General features: G+C 34.0%; 1 protein-coding gene across 4 annotated transcripts in view; it reads left to right on the top strand.

Moving 5' to 3' along the window:
• The window catches only part of Gk1 (Glycerol kinase 1), a 141,996-nt gene that overhangs the window by 100,061 nt on the left and 14,610 nt on the right, over window positions 1-27,325 (top strand). For 3 of the 4 annotated variants that reach the window (XM_081725670.1, XM_081725669.1, XM_081725668.1), the window contains exon 11: window positions 1,718-1,804. In XM_081725670.1, coding sequence (XP_081581796.1) covers window positions 1,718-1,804 — 87 coding nt within the window. Of the gene's footprint in view, window positions 1-1,717; window positions 1,805-2,026; window positions 5,810-27,325 lie in introns of those variants that run through there. The other variant, XM_081725672.1, reaches the window with a different exon arrangement.

Raw genomic sequence — 27,325 nt, 5'->3', positions numbered from 1 at the left:
GTATGGGTAGTCGAAGGGTTAAACTGTGGCCTTATTCACCAGCTTAAGTTAGTTCCAGGAAGCTTGAATCACTTTATAAACATATTTTGCACTTTCAGTGCAAGAAAGAAGAAAGAAAAAATCTTATTAAACTGGTTGTTTATGTAGAAAACTTTTTACGGTTATTACTTTGTGGAAGAAGTGACAATTTAACAATGTAACACAATTTAATTAAAGCGCTCAAGCTCTCATATTATCGTGTTTAGAACCACTTACAGATGGACAGGATAAATAAAACACACAACTGGCTTTCCTATTCGGAGTACGTTAACGTAAGCTGAAGGTCGTATAAAATGGCGACAGACATAAGACGTATGACTGGCGAGGTCAGTGGGGTTACGACACTCAGAAATGAGCAAGCAGAACCACGGATGATGATGAATGATGATATAATCAAAATTCGTTATATCACCAGTTATTATTTAATTTTTATAAATAAGTTTAATATGAAGGGAATTAATTACACGAAGAAATAAAAAAAAACATAGCCTAAGGTAGATTACCATGTTTTTGTTAATGTCTACAGGACTCTCACGGTTTTAGTGTTAAATTGTCATTTCTTTCGCAGTCATAAAATTTTATTGTACGTAAACAACCAGTTCAGCGAAATGGTCTCTTTCCAATTAAGAACCCATTCATTAAAAGTGAAAAAGTAATTCTGTCTCCATGTGACAAACTTAACTTGTTGAACAAGGTCACAGTTGAAGCATCCAGTAAAAATCTTGAACAGTTTTTAGACGGACACAGTAAACGTAATTAGTGTTTCTACTCATCATTTTTAATAATTTATTTAAAGAAGTGTCAGTTCCAGTCTTTAAAATGGTAGAATAATTATTAAAGTAAAATTGTATAAATTGATTTATCAAAGAAAAAAAAAAACACAAAAAATATTTATGTTGCAGATTTTTACACAGATTTCCTACGGAACTTTATGTTCAGGTTAACGAAGACATGGACTGTTAGAAAACGACTCTGATAGGTTAGGAATAAGAGGAAATGAAGCCTAAATATACAGACTGATGTAATGACTTCTATCTTATAATGCTACTGAAATGAAGGATATGATATGATTATATACATTAAAACCTAATCAGTCACTCAATGAATCTTCCATTACATATGGGAAGAACAGCTCCAAATTAATCTATTGAGATACTTGGTGGCCTACTCAACTTTGCCAAGAGACAAGTTCTTGTTTAATTTACAAATAAATGGTTAATGTAGTTACTACTGAGAGAAATGTCGTATGCTGTTACTAATGCTATTATGTCAGTTTTTCCAAGGGAAATTTACGTACGTCTCTTGTCGAAAAAATGCGATGAGACTGAAAGAAAAAGATAGTAAACATTAAAAGTTTCCCTTGGATATTTCCAGAGATATGAGAATTTTACTGATTTAGGTATCCTTGACATTCTCTGTCAAGACATAATTTGACATTTTGTATATTTGGACATTTATTGTGTTGAGGCAAGTTTTCACAGTAGCATTCAACAAAATACAAAAGAAATTTTTCATTTATTGTAGTAAAAATTTTTAGTATACAAAAATGTTTTGACTATACGATGTATACTCGTAAAATGAATACATACTGTTAAAAGTAAAACAGAAGATATTGTCGATTTTACCGTATAATTGTGGGATAAACTAATTTTTATTTTATTTTTTCGTCTATTTCCAGAAAGAGATTTGCGGTACTCAAAATGGAAGAAGGCAATAGAGAGAAGCTTGGACTGGGACCTCCCTCATAAATCAGACTCCATTACAGGTACTGAACCGTAAAACGCAATCTCTTTTGTTTGTTATTTTTTTGTTGCTTTCATTCCACCTTCTTTTAAGGCTTTCTTTTATACGTAAGTATTTCGTAGAAGTTCAGCAGTGGAGTAGACTTAAAATTTGAAGTTGTGATGAAAGTAGTTTAATTAAACCTTCAATTTCTGTTGATACGTAGTTTTTGTAATGCTATCTCTTTTTCTCCATAACTACGCAGAATCTGCTAAACAAGAGCCAGTGATGAACGGGCTAAGTAAAATGTCTTGATCGCAAGTGGTCGGAGATTGGAATGAAGCGCATGATAAGAAGCGATGCTGAAATGATATATTTAATCGTCAAGCTTTAGATATAGTATTTTTTTTACCTTATTTTTAAAAACCAACAGTACTACTTGAATTATTATGCTGCATGAAATATTTTCAATTTGTTTTGCGTTGTAAGATGTGTAACTTCTGCTAGTTTATTATTTTTAATACTAGATAAAATATAAAATATGGGCAGTTTTTATATTTTCGTATTTATACAAATGAATTTTATTCACATTATGTATAATAAAAGACGTATATTCAAAACTACATAAGTACCTTATTTCAAGCGTCCTGTTTCCCAGGCTGCTGTTTGCTGCTGCTGCTTAAGTTTTGATGGAAACGATTGCCAGTTTCTAAGCAGTCTAGCGAGAAGTGGGGAAGTTTGTTTTGGGCAGGTTTAGATTAAAAATGTAAAGGACTAGGAATTAAATATGTAAAAACTTGGATTAAGGTTATAAAAGCTTAATGTAATCTGTCTGTGGCCTTCTCGAACATTCATTCTTGTATGTTCTTTTTCTAATTTCTAAATGCATTGTTGCCAACCTTAGTAATTGGCAACTTTAAATTAAAAGCCTAAATAAAGTTTAGTGCTTTTAATTTCAAGTTCTCAGTTACTAAGACTAGCAACAACGTGTTTAGAAATTAAGTCATGTGTGTATATATATATATAGTAGTAGTAGAAATTTGTGAGTATAAAAATCATTACAATTTGTGCTAATACATTGTTAATCAAATTTGTAAGTTACTTTATTAAAATTCGTGCTTATTTCTGTATATAATGTTATTTCGTATTCCAGTCATATACTAAGTTACATTTTTATATATATTCAGAAAGGAGTAATTTGTACTACTGTATAGCAAAATCTGTAAATATTTGTTTCTATTTGAAATTTGTGCACGTACAGTTTCTATATCCGTAAATATATAGGTAGGTATTACAATAATTTCAGTAAAAACAATTTGCAAATTTCATATAACTCATCGATTTGTACCATATATTTTGTGCACTTTATGCGAGTTTTTAATTTAAAATTGTCAACAACTAAAATCTGGCAATACATTTACAATTACTGTATTATTATTATTATTATTATTATTATTATTAATAATAATAATAATAATAATAATAATAATAATAATAATAATAATAATAATAATAATAATAATAAAAGGATACAAGAACAAATGGTTCAAAAGAGCACAGGCAAACCATGTTAAGCTTCATATACATATTCAATAAATGACAGAAATAATATTCACCATCCATTTGTCTGAAGTACTCAAAACCTTAACTAACTCAACTGGTATGTTAAGGAAAATTCCCTTTTGAAGGAATCTCAGGGGTTGTTACCCTTCTTTGTATTATTTTGAGCGTACAAAGTAACGAGTTACACTTTACCTCGAACCGTTGTGTTGAATACTGTAAACGAATATATATATAATATTTGTTTAAGTTAATTTAATCCATATATCTAGATTTAAAACATATTCATTTATATTTTTAACCTAAATTTACCCTAAAGGAACCTTCCCTACTCCTAGCTAGATACCTCGAAAGAAGGTGGCACAAATCCCGACCACCTAAAATTATACAGCAGTTGCATATAGTAACTTGGCACTAAACGCTTAATGTATGGTAATTTATGAATTTTATTCATGTTACATTTTTTTGTTTGTGGTTGTGTATTTTGATCATAATATGTACAAAAATACGTTTTCTTGTTATTCGTGTTTTTTTCTGTTGAATTATTGTTTATCTGTGCATTTTGTTATGATTTTTTTTTATATCTTGTTTTCTATTTTTGTAAAACACATATTACTCCGTACATTAAATATAATATTTATGTCTTCCACAAATAAGATTATGTACAAATTATAACAATAATAACACAGAAGTGTGTGTTCTGTTTAGTCTTTATTATTTTCAATTCAGTCCTTCAAGTATTTTGAATTGAAAATAAGACTGACAAGCATGTGTATGTTTTGTACATATGTAAGAAGTTGATCAAGAACTACTTGAGAAATTAAACCATTAATGATGCCACAACCAACGAAAAACTAGTTAGTTACAGTTTTTTTTTTCTGTATTTCTATTTGATTCTGTCCTGTTTAGTATTGTTATCATTAGTATGATTTAGTTTAAATATACAATCACGTGGCATAAACCACATCAGTATCTGTCTGAAAACTTCCTCTTAGAAGTAAATGGTAGGAAATATTGGAATAATAGAAGTCAATGGTGGCAATATGATTACAAGCCCTCATACAGTTTGAAACGCGATTTCATTAAAACAGACTTTGCATCGGTATCTGAAATTGACCTAATACGTCCGAGTGTTTTGCTTTGATTTTTTGATTTATGTGTTTACGAGTAAATCCTGTTACTTTAATATAAAGCAAATCCGAGAAAACTTTTTCTTTTCTTCTTTTTTCAAGTGTGTCATGCATTTAATATTACACATTCTTGACGAATGGTTAAGAAGCAATAGAAGACCTCTAGAAAGTAAAAACTTCAGTTCAGTAGATGGCTTTTCATTATTTTAGTGTTAGAATGTACTTAGTAAGTTAATTACGGATCCATTATACTAGTTGAATCATTGTGAATAAACCAATTACACTAAAAGAATGTACAGAGTACCTTGAAGTGAGTAAATTTCTTCTTCCACATCAATTTTCGCTAAGGTAAACTGATAGCATTGTCATTTTATTTTCTCTCCTTTAATATCTTTACTGCCTGACGATGCTGCAAGTTGAACTGAATGGAAATCAGAGTGTAAAAACAGATATTTATTTACGTCAGTTTCAAAAGCATATCATTCATACTTCATCCTTTTCTTGTAGTCGCAGTAGTGTTTAATACGATTGCAATAAAGTTTTCGAGGCTGAGAAGCGTATACTTTCGATTCATTCACACCAATCACATATAGAACATGTTAAAATACTATAATGTACATTGGTTTGATATTATATAATGAATGTAGTAGTTTACTAATTAATAATAACAAGGTAAAATCGGTTTACAAGATAATCTAAGTCTGTTTTTAAGTGTATATATCTTAATAGACAGTATCATGCCTACTTCCTTCATTTTGATAGATGTTATGGATTTTTGTATAAGTTGTTATTGTAAGTAAATGAGCTGGTATTTATAACAGTGATTAAAAGAAATTTATAACCGGTTTGAGCAACCGCCTTTTTGATATTAATATAATGCAGTTTATAATGTAATATTTATCATGTTATTATGCTTCTCAGGTATAGTGTATTAACGTATTAGAGCTTTGTTAAAACTACTATGAGGAGCAGATACATAGTTGTACTTAAGAATAATCTAAAAAGATTGAAGTATTCTACTGAAATACTACTGCTTATCGATATTTCGTATTTTGTAAAAATTATATTGCGTATGCTGTAAATATATTTGATGAATTTTGTAAGTGGTTTTGAAAGAACAATAAACTTTATTTTTTGAAAAAAGTAGTAGACAGAAGACTTTAATGAGGCATTAAACATACTTGTGAAGATAACAACCCGACATTTGAAAATTTATTGCGAGAGAGAAGTTGAATAAAAGAAGACAAATGAAGAATTAATAGCAAGAACTTCGTGGTTAATCTAACAAGTTACCATCGCAAAATGTTGAAGTATCATAAGCAATAATTAATTGCAGAAGGAAAGAAATGCATACAACGAAGTCCATAGCCTATATATATATATATATATATATATATATATATATATATATATATATATATATATATATATTATTTTTTTTAACTGTGTGGTGATCTTCACGTGGTTATACAGGCTTATAATTAATCTCCAGCATCATATTGTTTCGACAATACTTTATGTACCCATGAGCAGTCAGTTACATGTTTCATACTTTTCCCCACTTTCTGATGGACACTTCTCTGTCCTTTTTCTCCACTAGTGTACTTTCGTTGTCACTATTATGTCAAACCATACTTCATACTTTCAGTTACTGTGACGTCTATAGATTGCGAGTTATTTTTAAACAAAAAAGAAGAAGAAGAAGAAAATGAAACTAACATGTATGTGTGTGTGTATTTGGATTAGTATGTGAATGACGTTTATGCGTGCGTGTCTATAATGATTTGCTACTAATAAAGTGTGTAATAGTAAGAAAGGAAGCATTATTGAGATAATGCCCAGAGATTATTACATCATTTATAATCGAATTCACCTTACTATACTGAAAGCAAGATATGAAGATTTCGACGTTGATACTGAGAAGTAACATTAGTTTCCTTTCGAAACAGACTGGTCTTATTTTCTGGTGATTTACAGAACTGGGTTAAATTTACATTTGTAGTTATAGATACCTATATGGATGTAGGAGAATTGCTAATTATCAGTTAAGGGCTCGTTGGGAAAAAAGGCACAGTACTTTTTACAGGAAATATAAGCTATGCCAACTTAATTCCTTAATAATTGCTTCTTTCAAGGAAAATTTCTGTTTCTTGAAAAATGTCATTTTGTAGCACGTGTCTTATTTCCACTGAGACCATTAGCGGGTCTGTTCAAGTTCCGAATACTGATTTCTTCCTTCACTATCATTTCATTCCTGTTGTTTGAAGTCTGTCATATCCTAATTCAGAAAAAAAAATGCAAATTATTTCGACCCTCTTTTCCTTTGTGCAGTACTGTGGCGTCAGTTTTATTAATACTTGTACTGAATGCATAAAAAAGAAAGAAAAAAGTAGCAAAATTTATCGAATAAGTAATAAAGCTAATGTTGCACATAACTATTTCTTCATAACAGTATACTGTGTTCTTAGTATATAACTATTTCCTAGCGAATAATGTGTATATACATAACTTTATAGATTTCACTTAATAATATAGTTTTCAGCAAGTCTTAATACGTCACAACAATTAAAGGCTCTATTGTAGTAATGTATGAGGGAATATAATCGATAATCTCCCTACGAAATATTTGGCTAAAGATTTTTTTCTTTCTTGTTAATACCCCTGACAACGTTATGAATGCAGAGATATAAAATTGGGCTAATTGTACATTGTAAGAAATTCTAGTTGCAGTTTCTGACTTAATTCCATTAGATGTCATCATACGATTAAAAGATATATATATTTTTCTTCAAGTACGTATACCTATATAGTTAGATCGTAAATTTTGTTTACCTAGTGGAACCTGTTGAACTAAGTAAAATATTCTGATGTCTCAAATAGACCATTTTATTTATTTGCGTATTGTTCAGAAACTAATTAGAATGTATCAATCTTTTAGTGTTACTATTCCTTTAATAGTGGAATAGCCGTTCATTGATGGCAGAAATTCAAGTTGCCCTACTTTTCCTTCTTTTTTAATAGAAAAAGTCATACTTATCTGATTGAAAACTTTTTTATTATTTCTATAAGTATGACTTTTTCTATTAAAAAAGAAGGAAAATAGGGCAACTTGAATTTCTGCCATCAATGAACGCTATTCCGCTATTAAAGGCATAGTAATACTAAAAGATTGATACATTCTAGTTACTTTCTGAACAATACTTTTTTTATATAAGTTTTCAATCAAATAAATGTGTGTAGATAAGTTTTAAAGATTTTATCCTGCAGTTTTGTTGAAACACTATAGTTGACCTTGATCCCAGCTGCTGAAAGTGTTTATATTTCAAGGCTAGCAATAAAAAGAAATTATCTCAGAGCTTCGCAAATAAGACCAAAAGTTGAAAGAAAACTGTATTGGTGTAAATCAATACTATGATGTGTAAGATATTCTTCTTTGATAACTCGTAACCAGTTCCATTTTCTAGTATATGCATCATTACTGTTTGAGATGTGCTTAAAGCTGTTTCAGAAAAAAAGAGACAGTAACTTGTATACTAAATGGAGAAGCTTGTGCCCTAATCAAGTCTGTTAGGTCACTTCATAAACGTCAGTGTGTTTATGTATCTTATAGCATCCATCAGCAAATAGTCAGTGAATTTAGTTCATAGTCTGTTGACTGTTAAAGAACTTATTGAGACAGAATTTCCAAGTTTATATCAAGAGTTAAATAATACTCAACTGGAAGTAGGATCAAAAATAAGGAAAATTTTACAAAAAATGAAAACTGAAACTGAATTTGTTTCCTTGTATGGAATGAAATTTTATTAGAAGGCCATAGAACATTTTTTTCTTTCTTAAAATTGCCACTGAACAGTCCTGTTCTGAAAAACAGTTAATATGACTTATCTGAAACATTGTCTTCTACAGCTACTACTTCACTGACATAAGTGGAAAATACTACAGAGTGTGAGCATATCCCAGCTTTTTTTCTCTCTCTCTTTCCAGAAGGGCCAAAAAAAGATGAATCCTCAAATGAGGAAACAGTATATGAAGTTCCTTATCTGCCTTCAGAAACAGAGGTAGCGAAAATTGATAACCTCTGGTCAAACATAAGAGTTAATAAACATTATGCAAATTACAGAACTGCCTCACGTTTATTAAAAAAGAGTTCAGGTATGTAAGCATGTGTAGAAAGGATGCATACTAGTGGTCCTATTTACTCCCACTTTTTGACTAGAAATTCCTACGTTCTCAAACCTTAAAAGTCGCTTGAATCTCTGTAATGGCTTGTGCGATGAGCCACTAAATTTTTCAGTCGTTTGGTCCGTTCAGGAATTTGACATTTTATTTCTCAACAATGACGATATCAATTTTGAACAATATGAATAGATAATTTATTTATTTCATGCAGTGATACTAACCAGCGTGCAGCGACTAATTCATTCTCTTTCTCAGACACCTGTAGGATTTTTTCTTGGAGATGAGACGGTTTTTACGAGTAAGCGTATAAATACAAAGTAAATAATAACAGAGAACATACAAACTGTTCGTCATCTCATTCAGCATTTTCATTACTTATGAGAAAATGTTATTTAATCTTCGTGTAGTGCACAAACATTTCAGTTAGCTTTTGAACTATCATTTTTGTTACTCTTCATGTGGTCAAAGTCCGTCAAATGACTGCATGCCGCTATTATTGTAAAGCTATCGTCAGCCTTTCGGTTCTAAGAACTGATGTTATACCACGTATATTTTTTATTGGGATAAGAAGACATTATTTTAGCATGTACGAAAATTTTTGTGTGCTTATCATACGCCTATAGTATCGGAGAAATGTAAATCAGAAATAGGATTAAAGTTTCGTAACGCACATGTTGATCTCACTCATAAATTTTAACATTTTAATCTCCGATTTTAACAGACTGAACGTAAGATAGAGACTTCTTTTAAATGTCATCACAATCAGTGTTACATATCAGCGAGTCGTCTTATATTAATTATTTTAGGGCAATTCAGTGAAGCTCTGAAGATGAATGAAGAAGACAAGTGTTTAGCTCATACACTCTCATCAATCTTTTTAGCTGACTCTACATCACCGTATGTCAGAATGAAACAAAAAATAATCATAGTCCTATAATATTAATTGTCTGTGATTGCGTATTAATATGGTTTATAGTAAGCTGATAATGTGACTGGACATTGCATGTTGCATGATTTCTTACATGTAAACTGCTTTGCATACTGTATGTGCATGCAAGTAGCTGTATGTGTAGTGTGCTTTGAAGTATTTGTATATAACAGTGTTGTTGGGAGTAGTTGTCAGCTAACTGTTTATATCAGCTATCAGCGTGTAGTCTGTCTTTCATTATATGTTGCTTTTCTGCGTGTGGTGCATGTATAATCGAAAATCGTTACAAATAGTAAGTATTTTGTTCTATCATAATAATAAAGACAGCGCCATTATTAAACCCTTATAATTGGTAGGCAGCTGAAGTTTTCAGTAATAAGAAATATCTCGAAGAGGTTACAATCAGTTTATTAGTATTTAATGAACTCATATCGTCATTGTTTTTGGGATTCTGATACTGTTCGTGTTGTTAATATCTTGAAAATCTTGAAGGAAGATAGTAAAAGAAAAATCAGCTGCTCCTAAGAAAGGGATTAAAAAACCGTGATATCTCGCCCTCGACTTTTTTTTTTTTTTTTTTTCAGTAATCGAACGTTACCTGTAGGTCCATGTTTCATATCCGCAGTATTGAAAAAGGAACTTCGAGCAACCAGTGGAATATCCATTGTAATGGGAAAAATTGGGTCAGTGTGGAGTCTAGGCGCGAGAGTCTCGTAGGTGCTGTCCTGAAGCATGGAAACTTGAAGTGGATAATATCTAGCCCCTGGACATCCTTAGGGTTTATTATTATTATTAGTCTATGGGCCAAGGGGGTGAACTCCCCCCCCCCCCAGGAACTTTTGCCACTATATTAGAAATGTTCCTTAGGGTCCTTAGAATCAAAAAATAGTTGTTGGTCAACATATAAGTGCAACACCTAGGTCCTGGGGTCCTTAACCCTTTAAACCCGTGTATATTTACAGACATCGATGGAATCTCTTTAAATGACCGTAGATCAGACCGTTAATGCAACACCGGAACAAGTTATACCTCGATCGATTTGTAAGACCGTAGGCTTTCAGTTTACGTTATGAACGGGACATTTCTGAGTACAAAGGAAAACTAATTGAGGGTTATTTAAGAAAATTTCCCCTAAAAACGTCTCTTCTCGCGATTCTTTTAGTTATTACGTGGCCAACACTGCTAACTAGGTGAATAATAAAATGTATTTAGATGTTCTGTTTTATGTTCAACTTAAACTGAAACATTCGTCTTGATCCATCAAATAGCAGCAGAGGAAATATGTATTTTATAGTCTTCACAATTTTCATAATAATTGATTTTTATCGAAGTATGAATATGACTTTGTTCAATGTTCCGTTTTATTTTTCTATAGAAAACAAGTTATACAAATTATTTTAGTAGATTTTCTCATTCGTTATATTATGACAGATTCCCAATACCGAGAAATCCCCCAGGAAGGTTTTATGATTTGTTCGTCCATGGTATAATAGAAATAATTTCAAAGCAATAATTTTACTGTTGTGCGGTTACATTATGTTCCTTTGAAAATACTTGCTGTTCTGCTATTCTACAATGAATACACTTCCAAACATGTCTGCTGATATGTGAAGTCATCAAACAACTCTCGAAGTTATTGCGTAGGGCATGTATTCCTATTACATGTGCACACAGATATTCGCACTTAATATACTAATATGTAATATGTAGTTTTTTAATTGCCGTAATCTTAAATAATTTGTTATATTCTTTGTATTCTTGACTGTCTGTAAGTTGATAATAGTAGCACATTCGCCCTGAAATTCACGTGTTCTGAGTTATTCTGGAAAAGAATGACAAACAAAAAGAAGCCAGTCAGACAAACGACAATTGCAACAAGAAAAAGGATTACTGTTGTGAAAAATTGAAAATTCTGTGTAATATACTACGCATAAAATGAAACTGAAACGACGACGAATTTCATTTAAAAAAACTTCCATAAGAACTTTCAGGTCAAAGTACTGGCGGCAAGAGACTGATACTGCAAAACTGGACCGCTTAACATCAAATTGCATTCAAATTCCTACAAAATACGACACAAACCAACACGGTCTATCCCTGGGACTACCAAAGTTTCATAAAATTACCACGATTGCTAAGTCAGTCTGCTGAATCATGTGTTGCGGAAAATTGTACACTCTTAGTGAATAATTCACCATATTCGGAGCGTACTGCTATATGGCAGTATGTAGCAGACATCCTGTTTAACGAGGAACAGTGCGTACTTGGCCAGAAATATAGCTAAAATTCGGATCACGAAAAAAGGGAAAGGGTGTTTCATGGGAAACTCTAGTGACATGTGTCACTATAACAGCTGAACGTGTCATTAAAGAAACACCTATTCGATAGGAAGACGAATCACTACTGTTACAGATTCAAGAAGTGGATTTCATAGCAGCCGAAATGAGGTACCACAAGTTATACCAGATCGTCGAGCTGAAATTGTTCATGGAAGAAACATACCTAAAGATAAATTCATTGAAGGTACAGTCTGTGCAGGTATGACTAAGTGTTTTGTTATTGAAACAGATTTACTGTTAATGCGAGCTATTCTTAATCACCACCAATAAGTGTGAGTTCCTTTGCAGCCGCCCACAGCGAGATGCTACGTTCCAAGAGCTCAGATTTACCTAATGTCTCATGCAGTTTATATTTACCATTTTAAGTGGAAGTGATATGCAAATCCTCGGAAATTATCACATCAAAAGGGGAAGAACACAGATGAATCTTGTATGACTGATGGCTGGAGGTTAACACCGCTTTCGGCGACACAATCATACATTGTTGTTTATAATCTAAATATTTGTGATTATGAAGATGAGTGGCACGTATGGTTGAGTCTAGTTATTAATTCTGTTCTGCTTGTGAGATATCTGACGGTCATAACTAGGAGCATCTTGTTTGACATCAACCATGGTACACCTGAAGCAGCTGAACAAACATCTTGCGTTAAAAATTTGGAGACATGGGTTTTCCGAAGACTTAGGCCTGTATTACTTGCAGCTAAAAGGATAGATATAAACTGAAAAAGATGATGAAGTCTAAGCTCATGGCATGTAGCAATTTTACCGTGGTAAGCCACGAAAGATGTGACGCATGTCCATGACGAATAATAAAAGCTCGTAGTAACAATAAAGGTTCTTCAATGACTAAAACACTTACTGACGTACCTGCACAGACTGTACCTTCAATGAATTTATCTTTAGGTATGTTTCTTCCATGAACAATTTCCGCTCGACGATCTGGTACAACTTGTGGTACCACATTTCGGCTGCTATGAAATCCACTTTTTGAATCTGTAACAATAGTGATTCGTCTTCCTATCGAATAGGTGTTTCTTTAATGACACGTTCAGCTGTTATAGTGACACATGTCACTAGAGTTTCCCATGAAACACCCTTTCCCTTTTTTCGTGATCCGAATTTTAGCTATATTTCTGGCCAAGTACGCACTGTTCCTCGTTAAACAGGATGTCTGCTACATACTGCCATATAGCAGTACGCTCCGAATATGGTGAATTATTCACTAAGAGTGTACAATTTTCCGCAACACATGATTCAGCAGACTGACTTAGCAATCGTGGTAATTTTATGAAACTTTGGTAGTCCCAGGGATAGACCGTGTTGGTTTGTGTCGTATTTTGTAGGAATTTGAATGCAATTTGATGTTAAGCGGTCCAGTTTTGCAGTATCAGTCTCTTGCCGCCAGTACTTTGACCTGAAAGTTCTTATGGAAGTTTTTTTAAATGAAATTCGTCGTCGTTTCAGTTTCATTTTATGCGTAGTATATTACACAGAATTTTCAATTTTTCACAACAGTAATCCTTTTCCTTGTTGCAATTGTCGTCTGTCTGACTGGCTTCTTTTTGTTTGTCATTCTTTTCCAGAATAACTCAGAACACGTGAATTTCAGGGCGAATGTGCTACTATTATCAACTTACAGACAGTCAAGAATACAAAGAATATAACAAATTATTTAAGATTACGGCAATTAAAAAACTACATATTACATATTAGTATATTAAGTGCGATTATCTGTGTGCACATGTAGTAGGAATACATGCCCTACGCAGTAACTTCGAGAGCTGTTTGATAACTTCACATGTCAGCAGACATGTTTGGAAGTGTATTCATTGTAGAATAGCAGAACAGCAAGTATTTTCAAAGGAACATAATGTAACCGCATAACAGTAAAATTATTGCTTTGAAATTATTTCTATTATACCATGGACGAACAGAACAAATCATAAAACCTTCCTGGGGGATTTCTCGGTATTGGGAATCTGTCATAATATAACGAATGAGAAAATCTACTAAAATAATTTGTATAACTTGTTTTCTATAGAAAAATAAAACGGAACATTGAACAAAGTCATATTCATACTTCGATAAAAATCAATTATTATGAAAATTGTGAAGACTATAAAATACATATTTCCTCTGCTGCTATTTGAGGATCAAGACGAATGTTTCAGTTTAAGTTGAACATAAAACAGAACATCTAAATACATTTTATTATTCACCTAGTTAGCAGTGTTGGCCACGTAATAACTAAAAGAATCGCGAGAAGAGACGTTTTTAGGGGAAATTTTCTTAAATAACCCTCAATTAGTTTTCCTTTGTACTCAGAAATGTCCCGTTCATAACGTGAACTGAAAGCCTACGGTCTTACAAATCGATCGAGGTATAACTTGTTCCGGTGTTTCATTAACGGTCTGATCTACGGTCATTTAAAAGAGATTCCATCGATGGGTTAAGGGCCCCAGGACCCAGGTGTTGCACTTATATGTTGACCAACAACTATTTTTTGATTCTAAGGACCCTAAGGGACATTTCTAATATAGTGGCAAAAGTTCCCTAGGGGGGGGGGTCACCCCCTTGGCCAATGGACTTTATCCTTTTGCTTGTTAAATCATCATTCACTTGCATTTTGTAATCGATTCCTTAGCCTACAGGGCATGACCATGAACATTACGAGATTTCATTTATTTCAGTTCTGAGGATAAGAAAATACATAAATGAAATTGAGGGTAGCTCAGAACCTACCTACCAAGCATAAAAGTAATTTTCTCTGCAATTTATTTGTAAAATTTGACGGGACTTATGTGACACATATATGTTCCGTGCAGTTTTGAATCTCTTTTTTTCTCTTTCTTTCTTTAATCTAAAATTTTAGGTTTTTGAAACTGAAGTCAGCCATTGAACGTTAAATATTCGTCTTTCAACGTACAAAGTGGTATTAAATTTTGAGATAAAATTGCGTAAAATTATTGAAGTTGAGGGAATGCATAATGAAAGTGCCGTATCATAAGTGGTAGGATATGTACTTGTATATAAAATTTAAATGAGAACTCGATGTCTTTTCATTCAGGAGTAATAAAGCAGCTCCAAAGCCATTACTGTATATATATAACTTGTTATAACTTGCAGTTAGATTGTCCTGCACAATTCCACGTATTTTATTCAAGTGTTCTTTGTCGACGCATAATGTTGGAGTGGATGCAAGCGCAATATCAAAAATGGTCTTAGGTTCATACCCGTGCATAAGGAAAAAAAAACTTGAATATTTGGTTCCAGCCTATAAGAATGTATTAATCGCAAAAGTTATGTATGTAATTAGTTTTGGCCAATGGTTTCGATTTTCCTGTACGAAAAATTTAAGAGCATTCTGTATAATTCTGTGGAAGTTGTAGAACTTTGCTAGGTTCTGTAGTCTCTTAGCATTATGTGCAGGGTATCTATCTAAATACCGGTAGGAAAAAGCTCCGTATTTAAGAATGATTTCATATATAAGAAATTGTTCAATTTCTTCGGCTGTGATGTTGTCTACAATCTTCGTCATACGAAATCGAGTGGCCATTTCAATAGCGACTACTGTGTGTTTGAAATTCCCTTGTCCGACCGACACCCTTCTAATTGAATCGTACTGCCACACAGTAGCGATAAGTGTAGGAGGATGATGGAGCAATTAGCCCGACGGCTTGGTTGGTAACTTCTTGAGTTTTTGGCATGGATTGCACGTCCTTATTTTGTTTGCTATATAAGCTTTCATGTTAGGAAAAAAATAATACTTTCTGAGTGCCACTGGTACGTCTTAGTATATCAAAAATGGTGCGCCAATGGGTTATGAATCGCATCAAACCATTTGCTTAGCAAAGATTTTGGTACACAAAGTAAATATAGCGGTCCTAATTGAGGATGTTTCTGAGTTCTATGTAACAGTCCATTTTGAAGAGAAAAATATTTCGCAGTACGAAGTGTAGACAATTTATTAAGTTCTTTATTTTCCAAAACAGTCATGATGTCTGAAAATGAAAGGTCCTTCTTTTGTTCATCCACCAAATTGGGTAATGTCACGAGTTGGTCAATTTGAAAGGTGTGTTCCAATGAGTGAGAAGCAAAGACTTTAGCGTCCTCCGTGTCTGAAAATTTATCAACTTCGTGATTTTCGTCCCGCTGTATGTCTTGCTTGTTTTCTTAGCGACCAAAAATATCTGCAGGATGCTGTTGACTTTTAATGTGGTGAATTTCAAAATTATAATCTGCTAAGAATACCTTGTAGCGAGTGAATTTTCCGACTTTATCAGGCTGCGTGTTGAGTGAAACCAAGCATTTAACGTCTATAAATTTTCTATTCAGTAGAAAATATCAAAATTTTCTAAGAACATATATCAATGCATCTAGTTCTTTCTGCCATGTTGAGGCTCGTCGTTCGGTTTTGCTAAAACGACGACTACAATAAGAAACAACACGTTCCTGATTAATTTTAGTGTTATAACATGCAAAAATTCCTCCTGTTGAAATTGATGAAGCATCAGAGTACACTCGGATTTCCAATGATGGATCGAAATGAAACAAAGAGGGGCCTGAATAATATCAGTTTTAAGTTTCTCATATAGCTCGTCATGCCGAGTTGTCCATTTAAATTTTGAGTTCTTTTCCAAAAGAATTTGAAATGGTTCCACTTTTTCCGTAAAATTTCTGATATGCGCCCTCAAATAAGAGCAAAGTCCTAGAAAACTCTTTAAGGTCCTTTTAGAGGTTGGTTTCTTAAAATTTCGTATTTTATTGGCAATTTTGGGGAAAAGTTTGATCTCTTTGCCACTAACTGTAAATCCTGACATCCAATTTTGAGTATAATAGGTGGGTCTTGTTCGGGCTTGCTCTAAAATCGTGTTTTCTTAGTCTTTTGAAGAGCAGTTGCAAGTCCAATAGTTGCTGTTTCCAATTTTTGCTTCCTATCACGAGATCATCTGCAAATGCAGTTATACGAGATGGTAAACCCTCTAAAAGAATGCGTTCTGCTATAGTCAGTCCAGCAGCTGATGTAGAATGACTCATCACGCAGCGCTGAAATTGATACGCCTTTCTAGTATGATTAAGTTCAAAAGTCATGTGTTTTTGGCTTTTAGGATGCAATAATAGCTGAAAATAGGGAGACTTTATGTCGATTGTCGAAATGCAAGATTTGCCTCTTAGTACATGCAAAATGTTTTCTGTGGACGGGAATGGAATGCTCAAATATTTTATAAACTTATTACATGCCTGTAGATCCAAAAGTAGGCGGAATTCTAAAGTATTTGGTTTCCGAACTATGAGAAGTGGCGACGAGAAAGAGCTGTCGCTAGTCTCTTTAATAATATTGGCTTCTAAAAGCTGTTTAATTTGCAAATCAATTTGCGGCCTTACTGCCAAAGGAATAGGAGGTGACCTCTGATGGAAAGAAGCTCCTTTGTCTATCCTTATTTTATGTACGTAACCACGAAAGTAACCTATGCCAATTGGTGAATATGAAAAGACATCCCTGTATTTAAAAAGTAGATTATGTACAGCCTTTTTCTGGTCATTCGTTAAATCCGGATTTATGTCGAATAACAATATCGAAAAATGATTTGGTTTTGTCCAGCCTATCCTGAATTTCTTGTTTAGTTCTATAAAATGTTTTATAATTTTGTTTGTGTGTTTGGTAATCACCCTGTATATCTACTTCTTGAACGTTCTTTTCAACATATGCAATCGGTGTATTTTTTGCTAGTGTTACTGGTCTATTAGTTGGATTTGATATTAATAGTGTGAAATTATTTTTAGGTACTTTAGTAGGCAAAGTCTGTAACCCGTATTTATCCAATAAATTCTCTAATGGAGAGATAATAAAATACTCAGTATCCATTATCCGATTCTTGACATTAATGGGTAAACAGAAATGTGACCTGGCTGGTATGGTAAGTTTTCGAGTAGTAAATACATCAGCCGATTTATGCTGTATTATTGAATGAATTGGGCTTGCTGATAATTTTTCCTGAGCGTCAACTTCAATTGGGTACGGCGGTGGCCGTGGCTTCTTGTATACTGATAATGTATTAGTTTGCAAATCAATTTTGGCCTGTAAACGATTTAGAATGTCTTCTCCAAATAAAGGCAAAAATTCCCCGTGCTCTAAAATTCGAAAGTAGTGAGAGAAAGTTGATGAGCCAATCCTGAATTTAATTAGAGCTATATAACGCAAATTTTAGGATGGAATTCTAAATTCCTCGTAAATTGGTGCTTAAAGAAATCTTTTTTGTGTTTGGAGAAATCCAAGATTTGGGCCATAGGCTCAACGAGCTACTTGTGTCGATTATTACAGGGTACTTTTCTTTGTTAATTATTACGTTAATTAACAATTTATGTTCTTCGTTTAACAATTTAATGTTTTCTCTCCTGTCGGTTACTGGAGCCACAGTATAAAGTGATGTCTAACTGTTTATTAGAGCTCGTACTTGCGACTTTTTGTACTCCTTTACTTCCTGACTTTCGGCCCTCAGAACATGTTCTGGAAGAATTGTCCTGAGGTCCCCTTATTCGTTTCCCTGCTTATTCTTATATGTGCTAGAAGAGTGACCTTTTTTATAGCACGTACCGCAAACTGTGACTGTCTCTGGCCTATATGTATTATTATTTTTAGAATGTTTTTTCTTCCCATTTCTGTGTTGGTTGTTACGGCCACCCCGTCTAAATTGTTAATTTTTAATAGCATTTTGGGCTACTAGGAGAGAGAATTCGGCCATTTGATTAACTAGTTTACTAAAATCTTATGAATTATTGGCGCTCAATGTGCCAGATGTGCTAGGCGCAGGGGGTCGGGAGGGGGTGGCGCATTACCAACCTGGGAAGGAGGATTTGAATTTAATTGATATTGTGATGCACCCTGTAGCTGTGGTGCTGAAGGTATAGGAAATACTGGGGCAGATTGTGGGTATTGATTCCAATTAGGTGTCGAATTACATAACGGATAGGTTAGTTGTTGATGGTGTGCGAGGAAGGAAGCTAGCAACTGCCGATGAATTTAAACTGCTGACTGGTGAATTTTGATCGCAAAGCGAATAGATTGCTTGTTGTAGCTCTACATAATCACGTTTTTCATTAGAACGTGCGCCTTTTTCAGGTTATGTAAGTGTGTCTGTAAATCATGAACTGTTGTGAATGTTTCTAACGCGATTTTTTGTAAATAAAAAATATGCATCAATTGGTTCATTTTCGCCCTGTTGAACCTGAAAAATTTCAAACTCAGACCGATATGCAGGTAATTTTGGTCTACTCAGGTCGTCTAATTTAGCTTTTAATTGTTCCTAATTGAGTGAATCCAATTGGTTTTGAGCTTTTAACTGTAACACTAAATCTAGGACCATGTCTTGTAGATACATAGGTAACAGCTCTTTCTTTTTCTCTGCATTCCAAGATTCCAATAACGCAAGATCATTAAATAGCATAGAAAATCTTCGGGTTCCTCCGTAACGTGTCCCGAATATTTAGTGAGGTGTGGTATATTGAAAAAAGGGCGAGAATTCTGTTGCATGTTTGCACCGTCCTCCGGAAAAGTGTTTTTTTCCTGATCTAGTATGAGGCATGTACTAAAATAAAGTAAAGTCCGTGTCACTAATTTCACAAATAAGAAAATCACATACCTATGGGAAAAGAGTTCACTTCCAGTTAATAAAAATACTGTCCGGTAGGGGAGTATTCAGATCAAAGCTGAACCGTTCAAAGCGTCGACCATGTAAAACTTTGTCCCATATAGGTTAAAGATAGAGCGCTAATAAAAAGAGCGTCCGGGATCGACTCCCACTATCGTTTTTTTATTATAAAATTTCCACTATAAAAAGTATTTTTACAAAATACTATACAAATTTACAAGGTTAGTTATAGGTAGTCTTTGACCGTAAGGGCGCAGACAGGATCTCTGCAAAGTCCCGAAGTAGGCTAGGCAGAGTGGAGTTAGGGGCCCAAAGCTCCGAAGCAAGCAGTGGGTTGGTTAGGTGAACACATAGCCCCGAAGCAGGCTAAGCGGCTGAGATTCCCGATAAAGCCCCGAAGCAGGCTAGGTCAGGAGAAAGGAAAGGCGTAGTCCCGAAGCAGACCAAAGGCCTGGGGTTAGGTTACTCCTAATGTTCCGAAGCAAACAATAGGAGGGGCACTACTGAACTGGTACAGAATTGCCGTCGTCCAGCCAATTTATAGATGTCCTTGGGTGGCGGTGGCGCTGCTGCTCCGTTGACATCGTCTGCTCCGTGGGAGGGGCCAGAAGCCCGTCGTTTGCAGGTGATACTAGATCCATCTGGTGTGTGGAATCCTCTTGCTAAACCACGTGGTGGTGGTTGTAAGCACTGGCGTGTAGAATTGTTTATACACAACACCATGTGGGATATTTCAATATATATATATATTGTGTGTGTTTCCGTGGCCATGATTGAAGTGGTGTTAACTCTCATAAAAAAGAAAAATAACACGTTAGTAAACATGGGTTCGTATCGCTTCTTTTAAGATTTACAGACTTCCGAATACGTGGAAAAACGAACTTTGTAGCAGAGTATCTCCAAAGCTACGAGCCCTAAATGTAAGCCGAAAAGTTCCCGTCTTAAACTTGGAATCTCATCTATTCTTTCAATTGCGGCGTAAGAGATATCCTTGAAGAAAACAAGAAATTGTTTGAAGTTCTGTGAAGTAAAGATGAGTGAAAATATGGAAAGGTCTCTCACTAATTATGAAAGGTATTTTGGTGATAAAACCTTATTAGATGGAGTTTACAAAGAAACTTAGATAGGGAATGGAATGCTGTAATTATAAATTGCATTAATAGAAAAGTTATAATTAATACCTTATAATGGTAAATTAAAGTAAAGTTGCTTACTATACATAAAAGTCACCAAAAAATTAAAATAAAAACTGACATTAAGTTGGCAGCTATGAATTTGAAAATCAGAATAGCGATCTTCATATTTACTGCTTGTATCGTCCTTGATTATTTTTGAGTGCTGATCTATATCGCCGATACTATATGTTTTAATGAATTTTGTACATACAATAGTAATTTTGTGTGATTTGTAATACAGTTAGGTTCTTTTAATTAAAATACAAATTTGTGATACAAAAGCTATATTGTCGGTTACTATTGAATGTGATTGTTATACACGTTAAACGTTTACTTTTCGAGATTACGTTTTTTTGAAGTTTGATGACAGCGTAAATACTTTTTTGGGCCTGTAATGTAAAAAGAAATAGAAGTATATAAACTTTCAGATCGTTGCTGCATGTCCAGAAAGAGGAATAAAGAGGAACATCTTTCCCAGAAGATAAAACGAAAAGTCTGGATTCAGCGAACATAGAATTAAAATTTAAAATTTGAATATACCTATGTTCCTTTCGATCTTTAATTAGTTACTTGGGAAAATTCTTGAGTATCTTTTTAAAAAAAAGAAAGGGAGAAAAGATGGAGAGGCTTTTCACTATAGCAATAGCACAAGGATTGCTCGCTTATGTTGCTGCAGCCTAAGACTAATTACACCGATACACTTAGCTTCTTACACACCTTTTATTAATCATTTCCTTTATACACTTGTGTCTGCCGGATTCTTTTATGCACTGCCTTGCATTCTCTTCTATAAACATCTATCTTCCATATCTTTACTAAATGCTTCAGGATACTAAGACTATTCTTTTTAACTTTATCCATTTCTATCAAATTACAGTGCCGGCACTCTAAATAAACATTCAAATTTCTCATTAATAATTTGTTAATGTTTATTATCTCTAGATTACGCATAGCCCATATTGCAATGCAATTAACTTCTCGACGTTGTTTCGTCATTATCAACTAAAATCTTGATAGGTCTTCTAAAATGAAAAATCTTCCTTTTCCAAAACGCAAGTTCTTCCGTCAGCTCTGTAACTATTATATATATATATTTCTAACTTTATGTCTTCGTCATAACTTTTCTGTTTCTCCTAATACCCATTTTATCATCTTTTATTGTGGCTTAATTGTCTTTCGAGGTATTTTCAGTATTATGCTTATGAGGCTTCTCAATATCAATATCATTCTTCAGCTTTTTCGTTTTCTTTTACCCTGTTATGACGTACCTGCCCTTTAAAATTCAACTCGTTCTCTAATTCCATTTTTTCTCTTTCATTAAATTCAAACAATTTATCTGGGTATCGGTCCGATGATAATATTTCGATCAGTTTTTCCTGCTTTAAGATTCAGTCACTGACGTTATCTTAAGTGTCAAGTTCTCTTTCTCAGTTTGCTTATTGAATTCAATACTTAGAGACGGTAAATCTACGTAACTGCACCATTATTAGAAAAGATACACACACACACATATATATATTTCGAAACTAATGCTATATGGGTTGAATTTATAAAATATTGGTTTCTTTTATGAAGTGAAATTCGCACGTCGAAACTAATGCTACAAGTGTTGAATTTACAAAGTATTGGTTTCTTTGTAAAGTGAAATTCGCACGATTTGCCCTTTAGAAGCGGGTGAATTAAAGTTAATGATAATGACTCACGGTTGAATGAAAAAGTATGTGAAAAAGAGAGAACTTCTGGAAATCATTGTAGACGATGCAATGTTTGTTCACCATAATAATCACATGGTACATCCTATACACTGGCTGCTCTAGAGTTCTACAACTAGCTTTGCACCCCACCTCTCACGTTGTAAAATCATTCCCTGGCTTTGGAATCTCCAGTGATGTTTTACTTTGAAGATATTCTTTAAATTCTGATTTTAGGTACAAATGAAGGGTAAGGGGAAAAAACAAGGAATGTCACAAAACTGCATTTTCGAGAAAACAACGTTTTAATATTGAAAACCGCGTACAAAGATTAGGGTTATGAAATCTTTTGCCACTTTTTACATGAACATGTCTACATCTACGCAAGCATGGCATAGACAGTCAAATAGTGCCAAGAGTCACCAACATATAGGACAAAGCACCCGAAAAAGCACATACATGGACATTCCTTGTTTTTTCCCCGTACCCTTCAAATATTGTAGGAAAAGTTTGGCGTTGTATAATTATGTATCCTATATGTGTCTTACATACACAATTGTATGTGCTTTCTTCAGCACAATGAATTAAAGTTATTCAAGAAATTAAAAACTATTTATATTGGCAGCACTACTCAACATATTTCTGTAATTGGATTTTCTCAATCGACTTGGTAAATGTCTATTTGTACATTCCATGCTGTTGCCCTTTAGGCTAGAATAGGACGGATGAGTTAGTGAAATTGATTTATTAAATAATTGGTGGAATGAGAATGTGGGAGGAAACGGAAGGCCCGAGAAAACCCACGGACACGATGTTGTCCAACAGAAACTCGCGTCTTAGTAATAGAGCGTTCACCTCTGGTGCATGGGATTCTTGGATAGATCCCAGCTCGCTCCAAGTGAGCTTTGTGGTGGAGAAACCCGTGTGTATTGATTTTCTCGGGGTTCTCTCGTTTCCTCTTACTTTCTTAATTCCACCATTTCATCAATCTCTCACCATCACCGTCTCCTTTAGCCTATAACAGTGGGACGTAAAACTTAAAGATTTCATTTCATAGACTCGCGTTGGCATACTCATCTCTAGGGCCAGGAAACCCTCGCCCTAGAGATGATCGCTCTACTACTGAGCCACCGCCGTCTCTCAATCGATTCTGTAAAAGTCATTCAATTAACATATATTCTGAAGATTTTAATTTGAAATTGATACAAAACTAAGTAATAATGAAAAGTTAACTAGCGTCGTTTTTCGTATATTTATTTATTTGTTTGTAAAATTGAGTTACGATAATATTTGTTCATGCTGTTGAAAACACACAATCACATAACAGTTTCAACACAGTAACTGTGTCTTCATCAGACTTCCACTTCTCACTGAGACAGTTGATGAAGACACAGTTATTGTGTTGTGTTACGTGATTGCGTGTTTGATATATATCATCACATAGCCTTGCTCAGTGTGTTGTTGTGTTTAGTTTGACAACATGGAAACAAGGCCTGATAGAGTAGTTACCAAAATTATACATGCTACGTGTATCTGCAGCGTAACGTAGGTATTCGAACCACATGAATTCCCACCGGAAATCGAATCTGAGTCTCGCACACTGAAAATGTACATGTTAATCTATATGGATAAGGTAGATAAAGTATTTTTTGTAAGTATTTTATTTTATTTCATTTCGGTTGTTATTTACTCGAAAAGTTCGAATTACACACATTCATATCATTCGACTGAAGAATTATATTTCAAATTATGAGTGTTTAAATATAGATATTTCAAATTATAAGTGTTGAATTACAAATTAGAAAAATTAACTTCTGGGTATAAGGTGAGTGTATATTCATTTATGAGATACGTAACCTATAGCATCCATTAGTAAATATTTAAAATAGCTTTTCTATAATATTGTAAAATGATCTTCAGCAAATATGATGATTTACGGTAGTTATTTGATCCATACATGCTTTTTAGTTTACGGAATTTCAAAGAATCCTTTACGCTTTCATTGGGTAATTTTGAACTGTACATTTTGAGTACAGTAGGTTCCAAGTCAAAAAGAAAATTATGCATAGTAGAGCACCTAAATAGGTGCCATTTTGGAATACAGCTGAGTGATCAGCGCTTGAAGATTGGGTTATGGTAGCAGGCCTTCGGACATTGGCTCTGCATCGTAGTTCTACGTTAATGGATCGTAGTTGTGTACTGTATTTCTAGCAGCCTTTTTAAACAACTTAAAGTCGCACAAAGATCTATCGACAATGAATTGGATGCTCATACCAATATGTCGAAATAGAGGACAAATCCAGTACTAATCTCTCACGGGCGACAGTAAAACGGGTGATATAATTGGAGCTTCGTTCTGGTGAATAACAATCTTTTTTGCCGTCTTCACAGTAAACAGGTTAAGTATCTGTCCGGTATAAATGTTCTAATGTTCCGATAGTGAGCTGAATTTACTTTGGCATTACATTCTACCCTGTGAATGTGGAGCTTTTCTATTGTAACTGTAACCGGCTACTGCAATTATCTTACATGGAAAATTTCATTTGCGTACTCCTACCCAGAAAACTCTAATTTCCAGTGCCGTTACTTCTTTGGTTCATTGTAGAAGTATCCATGTTGGAAAGGAGACAAATATATCCCTCCTCCTCTCAGAAAAGCGTAATTTTCAGTGGCGTATTCGCACAGATTTGACGAGCAATCTAATAACTGTGTTCCTAAGACTTGTGTCGCTGCGTGAAATAATAGTCTTCGGCGATTTTACTCTCAATATTACTGCCAGAGGCTGTTAAAACTCTACCATAACCAAGAACTGAGCTTCCGTACACTTAAAAGTATGCAATTTTAAATATTTGAAAGTATAAGTGTAATGAAGGCAATCGCTAAATATAGCAGTTGAACACTGATAATTAGATGGATTGTTTCTGAAAGTATTTTTAAAGGACGAGGTAATTAAGCAAAGTTTCCGAAGTTTAGGCAAAGAACTGCGGAAAAGATTATAATTTACCATCTTACATGGGAATTGTAGGCTAAATACAGTAGTTTAAAACGTCTCACATCTCTACATTCCGTTAGGATTTTCCTCTTAATATTCTGCACGTACACATATGTTTCGGTAGTTGATTACAGAAGACAAATTGCATTGTGGAGATGTTCTTATCATTTATTACACGGTGAGAGTATCGTACGAAACTGTATAATGATTGGTGGGATTGGAAGTTTGATCTTCACTCTTAGTGAAAGATTAGAAGTTCCACTTCCATATAGAAATGCTGGGTATCACTGCAGTGACCATTTCTCTCGCTTGGTCCCTAATTTTGGCTCTCTCATGTTGAGTTTTGTAACAGTGCTATTGTAAAGCTGTTGGCAACAGTGAGAAACCATCTGCTTGGTAAGTAAACAAGGGGACACCAGCGACTTCATGGAAAGCTAGCAACCACTTTTCGAGTAGTATCCTGATTCATGGTTTATCCGAATTCTCTCGCTTTAATATGTAATGTTAATTTTCTAGATGACCGTCACGGAGCATTAGAACGCATCTATAGAATAGTCAACACATTAGAGCCTGCCTTCTAGTGGGCGAATCAAACAATGCCTAACAATAGAAAGGGGAAATATGAATGTAAGTTCCCATTTCCCCGGTGAAAATAGTGTACTTCAAAATTAGACATTTCTTAGAATTGGTCAAGGAAATCGTCAAGGCTTCCATTGAAAATACACTCTTTACATTTGACTGAGTGGTTAGCTTCAAACAAATTGATTTCCCTCCTCTGAAGTGTTCCAGGCAGCATATCCTAAGATATACAGAGTGGACCATTTATCTTGAATTGCCCTTGTGACTTTTGAACTAATTGGCAAAATTCAATGAAATATCGCAACATGCAAATATCATTGGGGCATTGTTTTACTTTGTAACACCATCCGATTAACAGTGTTACTATCCCAACAGTTAAATTTTTTATTGCACTACGTCAGGTTACATATGAAACATCCAAATTTTTGGACACTACAACAGTACCAATGCAAATAATGGACGCATCCATGCACATTGGTAGTACCTGTATTTATCTAATACTATGACCTTGATATGACGTATTTGTATCAAGTAGAAACAGAGTTACAAAAGATTAAAATTATACTTTCTTCAAAATGTTTAATTCCGAAAAAATGCTTAAATATCATTTCCAATCACATAGATGGTTTCCAACGAACAAAAAGATCATACTGCAGTTTAAAGGGATTTGATATCTCATACCATTCCTGAGATTTGATAAACATTGGTAGATTCGCAGCATTGGTTAAAATTATGAAATTGCAAGATGATGATGTAATTACAATTACCAAAAACAATTGCTGTAATGCTAACATAAATTTGATTTAAACTACACGCTGAGCGAAACAATACGTTTATTGTAAAAATTATTAACGTGTAACAGTTTCGCCAACTATCCACTTCGGCTTCATCAGATACTATTAAGATGTGTCTGATGAGGACAAAGTGGATACTTTTCGAAACTGTTACACGTTAATAATTTTTACAATAAATGTATTGTTTTGCTCAGCAAGTAGTTTAAACCAAAGTTACGTATACTAAAAGCAAAGCTTGAACAACGAAAAACATAGCCATGTTTTTCATATCTTCGGAACAGGTTGTGGTATCAAATTGCTGTAAACAGCATTATGATCTATCTGTAAGTTTATTGAAAACTGTCTGTGTACTTGGATAAGATAATTATTTAAGTACTTTTGCGAAATAAAACTTTATGAAGGAAGTAACATTTTCAGTCATTTATAACTTCTTTCCTACTTATTAGAAATACGTTATATCATGGTCATAGTATCCGACACTAAGGTACTTGTAATATGCATTGACACATCCGTCTCATTTACGTTGTTACTGTTATAGAAAGTTC

This window comes from Thermobia domestica, chromosome 9 (assembly GCF_964235325.1).
Source record: "Thermobia domestica chromosome 9, izTheDome1.hap1.1, whole genome shotgun sequence".
Lineage (NCBI taxonomy): Eukaryota > Metazoa > Arthropoda > Insecta > Zygentoma > Lepismatidae > Thermobia > Thermobia domestica.
The sequence above is the reverse complement of the archived record's forward strand: the minus strand, read 5'-3'. Positions and strand labels throughout refer to the sequence as shown.